Source organism: Eretmochelys imbricata, chromosome 10 (assembly GCF_965152235.1).
Source record: "Eretmochelys imbricata isolate rEreImb1 chromosome 10, rEreImb1.hap1, whole genome shotgun sequence".
Classification (NCBI taxonomy): Eukaryota; Metazoa; Chordata; order Testudines; family Cheloniidae; genus Eretmochelys; species Eretmochelys imbricata.
Window position 1 is genome coordinate 3107449 of NC_135581.1, and position 12660 is coordinate 3120108.

The 12660-nt window shown below is 47.0% G+C and overlaps 1 protein-coding gene across 1 annotated transcript in view; it reads right to left on the bottom strand.

Annotated features, from left to right (window-relative positions):
* Positions 1–12660, bottom strand: part of GRID2IP (Grid2 interacting protein) — an 84912-nt gene that overhangs the window by 13702 nt on the left and 58550 nt on the right. Inside the window, exons 9-15 of the mRNA XM_077829362.1 lie at positions 11324–11431; positions 7586–7686; positions 6900–7017; positions 4771–5096; positions 3770–4183; positions 2226–2313; positions 325–402 (exon numbers count right to left, since the gene is read on the bottom strand). Coding sequence (XP_077685488.1) covers positions 325–402; positions 2226–2313; positions 3770–4183; positions 4771–5096; positions 6900–7017; positions 7586–7686; positions 11324–11431 — 1233 coding nt within the window. The remainder of the gene's footprint in view (positions 1–324; positions 403–2225; positions 2314–3769; positions 4184–4770; positions 5097–6899; positions 7018–7585; positions 7687–11323; positions 11432–12660) is intronic.

The window sequence follows — 12660 nt, forward strand, 5'->3', positions numbered from 1 at the left end:
AGAAAAGGCTCTTTCCTGGGGCTGCCCCATTATCCGGAGCTCTATCCACCCCACTCCAAGCCCATGAGTCACATCCCATCTTTATAGTTCTCCTTCAAGCCTTCCTTTCGTTAGCTTAGGGCTGACTCTCTCTGCTAGCCTACAAAAGGCACTGTATTGCAGTGGCCTCTATTGTCCTGTACTGACCACTGCACCCAGGCTAGCTGGGATGTACCTATTTATCTTTGCTCTCTTTTTACCTTTCCAGTTCTCTATACTGCCAGGTACTGCCGTTCCATCTCAGGACCTGTTTAGGGTTTTGCTTCCACTCTGACATTTACTTACATGTGTTGTAGGCCTTTTTGTGAGACAAAATTTCAACCACATCTTTCTTTTTAAAGGATTCAGGCAATAGAGTTGGCTCTGGAAGAGAAACTGAAAGATTTAATCCGATGTAAGGACGGGCTCAGCTGACTCCAGCACAGAGGAAACTGGGCTGAAAACAGTGAGATAATGAATGAAAGTGAGGAGACATGATGCTTTGGGCACAGGAATGGCTCCGGGAATCCTTGAATTCTGTAATTCAAAGATCTCCTCAATGGAAGACTCATGCTGAGCTGAAAAAGGTAAAACAAGAGGTGAGATACACAGAAAAATCCCAGATTGCTCCAGAAACTTACCTGGGTGACAAGAAGAGGAGTACTTGTGGCACCTTAGAGACTAACAAATTTATTTGAGCATAAGCTTTCGTGAGCTACAGCTCACTTCATTGGATGCATTTTCCACTGAATGCACCCGATGAAGTGAGCTGTAGCTCACGAAAGCTTATGCTCAAATAAATTTGTTAGTCTCTAAGGTGCCACAAGTACTCCTTTTCTCTTTGCGAATACAGCCTAACACGGCTGCTACTCTGTTACCTGGGTGAGTTAGTACCACCTCACCCTGCCAAAAAGCCTCCCAGACTAGCACCCCCGAATGACCCTCCAAAACCACTATCAGATTTATTATCTGACCACAGAAATCCCACTCAGGTTTTATTCTTCTCAATTCAAGTGAGTCACAGACTCTGCCTTTCTAATGCTTAGTCATTACTTCCTCCCACACCCAGGAGAGCAATCGGAAGCCACCCATCCACCTTCCCCCCGGAGACAGACGGGTTATCACACCCCCATGTCCCCCAAGAGACAGACCTGACCTTCCCCCACACACATACACACTCTTTTTCAGCTATGGAACTGATTTTCATTCATTAAAGGTTGCTCTGCTAGGAAGACAGACCAGGACTCCCGAGTCCATGCTTAGAGCTCCACCTGGAGTTCTTTCTAGTCCATTCAGTGCCGTTAGCTTCTGACCCTCAGTGTGTGATCTGCACCCACAGACTTGACCTGTGTCACATAACTGGGGTGCCAGCTAACCTCAGTGGGGCATATACGCTGTGTCTACAGCAAAGCCATGATTTAATGAGACTCTGTCCACTAGGCTTAGGGCCAACATTTAGATTTGTGTAAAAAATATTTTACAGTTGAAACATATAAAAGGAGAAGGGGGTTCCCAAATCTTATTATGCTTTCATGACTTTTTCAGGGCCTGGTTCTCAGCAAGGCAGATGCCCAAAGCTGTAATTCTGCACATAATTTGCAAACTCAGATACCAGTACTGTGAGCACAAATCAAGTATTTGTGCATGCAGTTCGCCAATTAGATGCCCGATTGGCCATTTGCATGTGCCAATATCCTAATATGCAGAGAACTGTAGTAACTGTGTACACTATTTAGATACAAAGTTATGCATGTGTTTTTGGTGCAGGTTCAAGCTGCTGGTATTTGAAAACCAGGCTCTTAATGATAAGGAAAAGAAGTTTTTGCATGTCAGCTTTCCCATGTAGTGTGGGGAGCCGAGATACAGCTGCATGAGAACAAGTAGTGAAACTGAACATAGAAAGTGAAACTATCCATTTGAGTTTCACAGCCCGATTTTGGTTGAAAATAAACAAACAGCATCACTGAAGAATATTAAGGGAGATTTTAAAATAATCTCCACTTTAATAATCTGAGTTGTTATTTAGTATCGTGTGGAAGAATTATTGGTAGACCATTATATATTACTTCTGTGTTGACAGTGTCCCTGGAAATAGACATTATATTACTGATTACTTAGTTCTTCCACCAGAAAGTGTTCCCTATGTCTGTTCTGCATCAGCTCTAGGTTCTAGTGGCAGCATGGCTGTTCATAAGTGGTTTACTTACTTGCAGGCTTTTGAGTTCCAAAATGAAGCTCCAGGTCGAGGTATTTGACCATATCACTCAGTTTGTCATAATCTGAGTCTTCTCCAAGCTGCAGGAGGAGGAATATAGTCAATAAGACCCTGACCCAGGAGGAGATCTCCATGCTGCACATCCCCATTCTGCGCTGCGTTCCCACCCCAAAAGCCCTAAACTATGCAGCCCCAGAATATGTAGAGACAGGTGCATTTTTGTGGCATTTTCCTTATAACTGGGGTTTGCCCACTACAGAGCCATTGCAGACACTGGAGTCTATGTGGTCATGAATTTCTCTCTAACAATGTCCTGGAGCAGAGGTATTTTTTAATATCGGAGTCTGACTACATCCCACAGGATCATTCTCTGTTCAGAAGACAGTCCCACTGGAGTTAATTTAGCAGGCTGTATGACATTTAAATTTAAAAAAATAATAACTTTTCAGCATGTTTCTTGGGCAGATATTACTTCACTAATGCATACGATGGGAATTACACAAACCTCAAGGGCCTTTTGCATTCAAAAAAATCACTGAGCAGAAATACTTCATTCCCAGGCCCCCCAAAAGGGGAGTGAGAATCAAATTTACAGGCAGAGTACTCCAAGTTAATTCACAGACTAAAATCACTTGGTGAATTAGAGACCCGCATGAGAGACTGCCCCGCTGTTCATTTCTAAGTTTTCTAACGCTGTTTAGAGAAGAAAGTACACGGCTTGGAATTTAAATCTCACAGGGCTCAGCTTTTTCCAAATCAATTCACAGCAACTAACATTCACCTCAATCAAGTCAAATCCTATCATTTTACCTGAGATAAACAGCTGAGTTCCGTGTCACCACTAGGCGGCGAATCATAGTCTACAACACTGTCTAATGAACACTTCTGGTTCTAGCCTCTCATTCATCTCTCCAGTTGTAATGCACCCATCCCTGTGCTGGCTGGCAACCTGGCTGGCATTCTTCTGCTTTCCAGCATGTTCACAACTTTTAGCCCACCCCTGTCGATAAAAATGCAATTTCCTCCGGCTGGTGATTGATGACAGCTCCTGCCCACACTGACCAAGCCATATGGATATAAAGGAATATTCCGCAGCTTGCAGCTGGGGCAGATCTTATTTGATACGTTTTCCACTAATAATCACACCTGACCCTTATGTGGTCCTTTGGGTTCTGATCCAAACAAAGCAAGGATGAAATTAAGTGAGAGGCACCACATAATACAGCAGAATAAGAACTGACACCTTGGGATAGATAAGTGAGTCCACCTGTTTCAGTTTCTTGCCTAAGGAGTGGCCAACCCCTGATATTCCAGGGGAAGGGAAGAACACCCCCACAGAATGCACCTGGCCAACTGGAAATGCTGCTGCATATGAGGAAATCTTCTTTCCTGACCCCTATAGTGTATGCCTTGGAGCCTGAGATTTGATTACTTGGATTGTTAACTTTGCTGATGTAGACGTCAGTATGACTAATGGATCCAATGTCATCCTGAGCCTGAGTGCTGTCATTCCAGTTGCTGGGTTCCATACTGTACCTGCCCCCAGATGGTGCCTTCCGAGTTCTCCACTTGCTCCCACCGCAGTCTTTTGACGCTCATGTGGCTGGACTCACTCCTGCGATGTATGAGGCCCCGCTGCAGCAGGGGGGGTGCACATGGCACTGGTGGGGGAGGTGGGGGAGGAGGAGGGGGAGGAACTGGGTGTGAGTGACTCCCTAGGGTTTTGGAGAGTGGGGAGGAGATATTTCTGGTGGCCTCTGCGCTCAAAGTGACTGGTCTTGGATCATGGAACTGCGGTGGGGGCGGGGGCGGACTGAGTGGGGGAGGGGGGATGTGATCGGATAGGGTGGAGTAGGTCAGAGAGCTCCCTTCATCGCTGCTGCTGATGTACTCGCTGGCACTGCTCATATCATTGGTGACATAGCTGCCCTGGTCGTCATGGAAACTCATCTGATTTAGGAAAAAGAGAATATAACTACACCATGAGAAAAGCTTCTACTCCCAGCCACTGGGCACAAAAGCCCACAAGGGTACAGGCTATAGCTCGAGTTAGCACAACTCATCAGCCATTAACATGACCACTCTGTAGTGTGGACACAGGCTAGCACCTAGGACACAATTCACTGGGAAAGAATTCACATCTTCCTGCCGTGCAAAGAAGCATGATCTTAGTGCCTCACGGGAGGAGTGCAGCGCCCGTGTGCATTCAGCAGCCTCAGTGGGGCCACTCTCACTCAAGCTAGGCTGACTGGAGAGCAGTAATGTAAGTGTAGATAACTTGAAGTTACCTCTACAGTGCAGTCAGGCCCTGGGAGAGCTCTCGGCCCTAGGATCGCAGTGTTGCTGTACAGCTCAGAAGTCTCCTTCATTGTCCCCATCCAGCTACTTCTGCAGGAGCCTCCCCGAGATATAGCCACCAAGCTTCTCCCTCCTGCTATCTGAGTCTGATGCGACTGTACCTCATCCAAACAGGGAACCCAACCTGAGGGAGCCCAGGAGAGCCCTGAGTGCAGCCCTGTCCAGCTCCCCTTGCTCACCTCCTCGTAGTCATTCTCAGGTGTGAGGAAGTCATCCACGATGGTGACCCTGTGTCCCAGCTCCTCACTCAAGGCGTCCAGGAAGCGATCTGTGTCCCGGCTGCGTGGGGGCCTGGAGAAGGTGAAGAGTTTCTTCCGTCGAGACAGTGGGCTGAGCGTGTAGTCCATGTGCTTGGGTGAAGGGGCAGGGCTGCTGTCTAGGCTGACGTAGGGGTTGGACTCTGTGCTGCTGGGGGAGGGGATGCTGCTGTGTGGGTGGTAATAGCACTGCTGGGAGGGCAAAGGATCACTCTGCCAGGAGATCGTCATCCCCGACTTTCGAACACCTGCAGGAAACAAACAGTGCTGCAGAGTAGACTCCTCCAAGCCTACATCTCGTTTAAAAGCAGGGCTATGAACATTTCCTGTGGTCTAACACGGATGCCTAGACTTCACCCAGCCACGGGTCACTAGAGCAAACTGTTTGGAGCTCCAATGTCTGTGTACAATACAGCAACCTTGATATAAAGGTGCAGACTGGAGAGATGATAGTTGCCAGTATCTGTCATCTATCCTGATCTGAGCAGAAACTTCTTGGATCAAACCAGAGCACGGCAACTCCCCAATCCTCCCCACTGAAGAGGAAGGTCACATTCTAGAACTCTGTGGGCCCCCTTAGACTCATAGGCTGCACCATTGCCTTCCTTCGTATAAAAAGTTGCGGTGATGTGGTGCACAGACCCCACACTGACCAAGAAGGGGTTAATTAGGGTTCTGGGTTCCATAAGCCCTGCCCCAATACACCTGCGAGAGCTGTCAAGCCTGGAGGGAAGGTTAAAAGGCGGAAAGCCCAGCTCAGTAGTGGCTGACCAGCAGAGAGAGGGGACGTCTTACGCTAGCTCCTTGAAAGAAGGAGTGGATGCAGCCAGGGGATGTTTATAGACTACCTGAAAGGAAGTGTGGCTGGGGCCAGGATCTAGCATCTAGCGGTCTCTGGAGAGAGTCTCCCTGGGGGTAGGTAGGGACGGTTACACTTCACACAACTAACGTGTTTTTCTTTTGGACCTGGGAGATTGTGTTTGTTGTCCTGCCCAAGCCCTGCTTAAGGTCAGAGTATGACCGGGGAATCAACAGGCCCTTCACCCACTTTCTCCCCAAAAGAGGATGACTGCCTGCAATAAACCTGTGTTGACTTCACCCTCCTGGAGCCCATGCAGTAATTTGTCATGAGACCTCAAGTGACTTGATCCCAGGTGCAAAGAGAAATGTAACACAATCCTGGGACTTCATAACTAGCACCAAACCATAGAATCATAGAATCATAGAATATCAGGGTTGGAAGGGACCCCTGAAGGTCATCTAGTCCAACCCCCTGCTCGAAGCAGGACCAATTCCCAGTTAAATCATCCCAGCCAGGGCTTTGTCAAGCCTGACCTTAAAAACCTCTAAGGAAGAAGATTCTACCACCTCCCTAGGTAACGCATTCCAGTGTTTCACCACCCTCCTAGTGAAAAAGTTTTTCCTAATATCCAATCTAAACCTCCCCCACTGCAACTTGAGACCATTACTCCTCGTTCTGTCATCTGCTACCATTGAGAACAGTCTAGAGCCATCCTCTTTGGAACCCCCTTTCAGGTAGTTGAAAGCAGCTATCAAATCCCCCCTCATTCTTCTCTTCTGCAGGCTAAACAATCCCAGCTCCCTCAGCCTCTCCTCATAACTCATGTGTTCCAGACCCCTAATCATTTTTGTTGCCCTTCGCTGGACTCTCTCCAATTTATCCACATCTTTCTTGTAGTGTGGGGCCCAAAACTGGACATAGTACTCCAGATGAGGCCTCACCAATGTCGAATAGAGGGGAACGATCACGTCCCTCGATCTGCTCGCTATGCCCCTACTTATACATCCCAAAATGCCATTGGCCTTCTTGGCAACAAGGGCACACTGCTGACTCATATCCAGCTTCTCGTCCACTGTCACCCATAGGTCCTTTTCCGCACAACTGCTGCCTAGCCATTCGGTCCCTAGTCTGTAGCAGTGCATTGGATTCTTCCATCCTAAGTGCAGGACCCTGCATGTTGCAGGTCATCATACCAGCTAGAGCAAATGAACTGCCTCCATCCCAAAACCAGGAGAAAGAAAGCCTCTACCTGCAGCATTTGCCTGGTCTGGGACAGGGGGTGAATCTCTGTGTGTGGTGGCATTAGCCATCTTTCCTGCAAAGCTGCTGATCAGGCGATTTTCTAACTCTGCATAGACAGCCGACATCTGAAAGCAAAAGGGGAAAAACAACCATAAATGTCCAACTCTGGAAGTGTCTGAAAACGAGTGACGTAAAGGAGGAAGGCTCTGTGTCCCATCCCTGATCCCAATTACTCTCTATTATTGATTGCATTAAAAAATCACCCTTTTTTAAGGAGCATTTGGCACTAAAGGAAGATGATTCCCTCTTTTCTGAATCTCACACAGTTCACGCTCCCTGATTAGATTGTACCAAGGCTTTGAAAGATGCCCGTACTGTTAAAGCAACTGACTGCCAGGGTAATTTGTTTAGAGAGCCACTCTGATGAGATGCTGAAGGGATTGTGTCTGGCATGGGAAGCAGATACCAAGATGAAACATTTGCATGCAGCTCCCTTAGCACCCTTCCCTTGTTTATCTACCTTCTGATGTGAACCTAAAATAAAGTCAAACTGTTCTGCTGTCCTGTGAAGTCAAAATGTTACATATTCATTGAGCAAGACGCTGCCCAGGAAAGCTCCTCTCTCCCAGCCACCACCTTCCTCACAGAAAACCCACCCAAACAGCTGCACACATAGATAGCCAAGGTTCAAACCATTTTGGGGTTGGGAGTCTCTGGAAGGGATGTGCCGTCACCCGCTTGCCTCTCTCCAGGCGTCAGTCGACTTGATACTTCCCCAGTGTCACTGTGACCTGCTGGGAAAGGAAAGAACTGCCAGTGATGTCCCCTGTATGAGCATCCTTTGATTTCACTGCTGCACCTGCCCACCTCTCACTACTCAGAGAAAAGGGAACATCCACTCACATTAGACTAAGGGCCTGATCTCATCTTCCCTGTGGACCCAAATATCTCACTCCCTTCAGCGGAATCTTTGGATGCGGAACAAGGATAGTTCAGACTTTATGGACTGTACAGTCCCCAAACCCTGAATGAATGATGAAGAAAATGACATATTTCCTGCTGCACTGTGGGTAATTTGTTAAAAGCTTCATTTAAATTGGCATCTACACTGTAGGACAGGGTCGCTCACTAGGGAAAATATTTGTGTAGAACAGGCAAATGTGCAAAAATATTTTAATTATGACACTTAGCATGGAGACACCAGACATCACACAAGGAATTAGCTGTGGTCTAGTGATTGGAATACAAGCCTGGCAGCAAGGAACACCAGAGTGCTAACTGCATTTCAACAGCTAGACCTATGCTTGGGGGCAAGACACTTTGCCTCTCTGTGTTCATAAAATGAGGATATTAGTGTTCACCTGCCTACCTTGCTGGTGGGTTGGTGTGAGGGTTCATGTAATTTCTCACTGTTTAAAAGGTGCTTAGCATTATTATTACACTATAATCCATGATGCACTTTACTGGTATTGCACAAATTTTCAGCACCAGTTGCACGGTCTCTAGTACAATGTTGGGAGGAAGGAACATTACCCAGTTTGTCATTAGGTATTTCTAATGTATCCATCATGGTGCTGTCAAGGTATCTTGTTACTGCAACACCAAAGGTTTTCTCCTTTTTTAATAAATCCCTGGATATTGTTTCATTAAGACACTTCACCCTAGTTGTCATGTGCTGGATAACAGATGAATCCAGAATCACTGCAAATGAAAAGCACATGCCACAGATTCTGAGCTGTCACCAGAATAAAAGCAGGAGCACAAACAGTGAGGGTGAGACGAGGTAAGCGCTGGGACTCACAGGGTTACAAGGGGGACTATGCAGATAGAACAGCTTTCCTAGGACAGCCACTCCACTAGCAACAGGCTAGCAGGCATATTCCTAAACTCATTTTCCTCTGTGCCAAATGTGTCAGAGTGTTTTTTCTGAAGTTGCCATTAATAGCTGGACTTTGTCCATTCAGAGCAAATGGGTCAAAGTCAGACCTGGTGTGAGTGGGTGGCACACCATGGCTTTCTCTGGAGATGTGCCTGCTTATACCAGGGCTGAATTTGGCCCTAGATTTGGAGATAAAAATATCTGGGCTGAAAGGAATGTAAATCTCTCCATAGGCTCTTTAACATTTGGAAGAAGATGGGGATTAAAAAGCATTTCCTCCCTGGCAGTCACTCACCCGCGTTTCTAAATAGAACTGGGAGTCTGAGCCTGCTCTCAGGAGAAGTGGCCACGGCGGCCAATCAAACCATTAACCTCAAGCCAAAGAACCAGAGCGGCCATAAGGGAGAGATGGGCTGCAACTTAAAGCTGAGCAAATCAGTTTAACAAAAAACTCTAACTGAGTTCAAACACTGTCAGACCGTCCCACCCTGCAGCATTATTGCTCATGGTCAGATGAGTTCCAGGGGCTTCTTACTTCCTGCTGGACATGGAGGGGTTAAAATACAGCCGAGGGACAGATCCCCATCCCATCTCATGCCCTTGTGCTATAAAAGGACACCCAGATGGAGTAGAGCCAGCACTCCAGGTGTGTGTTGGGGCAGGAGGGGACATGGCTGGAACACCTTGTATTCCAATGATCCTGGGCCAGCCGGATGGCCCCTACAGGGTCACTATAGTTTATGCATAATGCCACCTTTGCTCCCCTTCTTGGGGACTGGAATCCTGGGGTCCTCACTCAGTCCTCAGGCGAAGTGCCCACTGCCTTCAATGAAGCTTGCCTGAGTAAATGCTGAGTAAGGCCTTTAGGCTTTGACCCGCTGAAATCAACAGGTAAAACACCTGAGCAAGGCCTGAGTAAAATCTAGAGAAGGAATTTAGGATTTGCAGCTCAACAGGCAGAAATTCACCAGGCACCCTGCAAATCCAGCAGGTGCGGGTAGCTTGGGTTACATTCAAAGAAGCCCCTGTTTTTGGGTGTTCATCTGAATCTCTGGCACTTTTGCCACTCCTCACTAGCAGTAAATAGCAGACAGGCTGATACTATCTTCCAGTTTAGATTCTTTGTCACCTTGACCTCGAAAACCTTTTTAAACATGTGGTTTGTGCAATAAAGACAGCTGGAAATCTGCTGGGTATTGTCTATTCCCAACACTCTCCTTTCAGTTTGGGACTAGTTCATTCAAATATTATTAGGACAACAGGTCACGCTTTCCTCCTGCTTTGTTTTTTCAAAAGGGCAGCTGAGGACAATATTCCTAACCTAACAGATGCCAAATATCTGTCTGGAATGTGAGGCTTCCCTCTGGCTAATGCAGTTGTCTTGCATTCCATGCGTTAATGTCAGTCACAAGAAATCCCCCTCAGCAGCAGGTTACTGGATTCTCCCAGTAGAAAGTTCTTCTAACTGGCGGCTCTGACAGCATCCTCCTTTGACAGCTCAGTAACACTACAGTCCCTGTTAATGGTGACAAGTTCACATGAGGACTTAGGTTCCCATTTTTAAAAGCCCCATTATCCTCCAGGTTAGAGGCACCTGAGGCTGTTACGTCAGAGGAACATGGCTGGTTATGGTGAGTCGCATGGTGCTGAGAAACCAATGAGTGAGAAAGCGCCACAGTTAGAATTCTATTCTGCACTGGGTGCCAGCTGCTAAAGGGAGGTGAACTGGCTGTGACTGCATATCCAAACTATCAAGCGGGATCTGGCAGAGAACTGAGGTAGAAGGATGGAGCCAGCAGCAGTGTGATGCTCTCCTAGGGAGAGCTGCAGGGGTTTCAGGATGCTGGAAGGAGGCCCTGAAGGAAGGTAAGGAGGCTCTGCCTTATCATGGGAGGAGGAATGAGGTGTTTGCTGAGGACAGAAGGAAGGCTATATCAATCCCCCAGTGCAATGCATGCACTGAGAGTGGCTGGACAGGTTAACAAGCCAGGACCTCCTTCAGGTTTGTAATCCTGGGGACTTTCCAAACACCATTTTAGGTGTGAGCCTTGGGAGGTCTGGACAAGCAATGATGAGATCCAGAAAGAACTACGGATCCAGACAGACAGAAGTGAGCCTCATCCTTTAATGCTGCAGAAAGGCTTATCCCTGGAAGAGCCTCAGTGCAGGGGCTGTTTAGATGATTATTGCTAATCCACTGGCCTGGCGGCCCACTGTAATTCTCCCTGGCTGCCCCTCTGAACAACGTTAGGGACCCTGAACAAACAACTTACAGCCTCCACCCAGGCAGCTTTTCCATTAGGACTTTCTGATGTTAAACACTTTGTTCCTTGTCTGAACAAAAGTGGATTTGCTGCCACGGACTGTGAGCCTGACTCTCTGCTAGATTGTACCTAGTGCTGCTATTTAGATCAGTGTCAAATCAAGGACTGAGCTGGAACAACAGCTAGAAATCCTGCATCTTGGGTCTGTGTCCTCTGGGCCCAGGATAAATGGGAAACAGCCACAAGAGCTCTCCAAAGGGAATCTTAACAGAGAAATGAATTACCTACCTCCTGTCCCCCCTTCCTCAGGGACTCGCGTTCGAATGCCTCCCCGACACACTGAAGCCCCTCGAACTGAAGTCCGGTGCCGTTCCTCTGCCTCTGGCTCTGCTGCAGCTGTAAAGAGCCTTTATAAGTTACGGTCTGTCTTTGCAAGATGCACTGGCTCCCAGTGCTCCTCACCTACCATCTTCTTATTAATTACAGAGGGACAACCCCAGGGACATTCATATTTGCAGCTGCTGTTGACCACAAAGTTCTGTGAGCCTGAAATCCCACCCCCACATGGGGACAGGATCCCAGCATATATGGCTCATCAGGAATGACTCCAGAGGGAAAGAGTCAACCTTCTCTTTCTCCGCCCTCTAAGGATGGGCTCCTGGCATGCAAAGCAGTCTATACTGCAGCGCAAGCTATAAGAAGAAATCTCCAAAACCACAGTGTTGATGCTGGTGTTGGGTAAAATAATCTTAGCATTATACCAGAACCTAGAGGTTATGGTGTTCAGTGCCTGGCAGGTAGGCACTCAGACAAACATCCATGAAACATTACTACAGTGAAGACGACCATTTGGTTTGGAACTAGATCAGATGAAGAGCTACCCTAAATCTGGGGCGGTCTGGCCTTCATGTTCCCAAACATGGGTATGCACACACTGTACTAGAGTACATGGAAAGTCACATGAGCACAGACTGACCTTTTATAGAAGGGAGCACATCCATCGATTCCTAATTGTAAGGTCTGAATACCAGGAAGTCCTGGTTTCAATTCTGCCTCTGAAACTGTGTGGCCTTGGGTAAGTCACTTCAACACCCTATGCTTCACCTCCCTCATCTGTAGAATAGGGCCAGTAATGCTGACTCCATGTAGGGCATTCTTAAATTACTATCTGTAAAGTGCTTTGAAGATGAAAAGTGATGTGTATGTGCCAAACAATATTATTAATCCATTCAGTAACCCAAGCTCACATCAAATGACCTGAAGTAGATACATATCTAATCTAACCATATACACGGGGAAAGGGCTAACTTTCAAATAGCATCACCTGTAAAATACATATCTGTGCATGAAAAAGAACACATACATGTATAGTGGGCTCAATTACATGTTTGTAGCACATTTTACTTGCGCAACTTAAATGCCTATGTTTGAAAACTGCATTCATAGAATAGGAAAGCATGACCCATTCTCTACCAGTGTTAAACTAAGTGAAAACAGGCAACTGAAATCAAGACTTCTGATCTGTCTCCTGACATTATTCTGACGTTAATAATATCATTTAAAGTCTTCATTTTGAATGTCAGGGCCTCACTGCTTGGAATGCTCATGTAACAATATGCATGTTT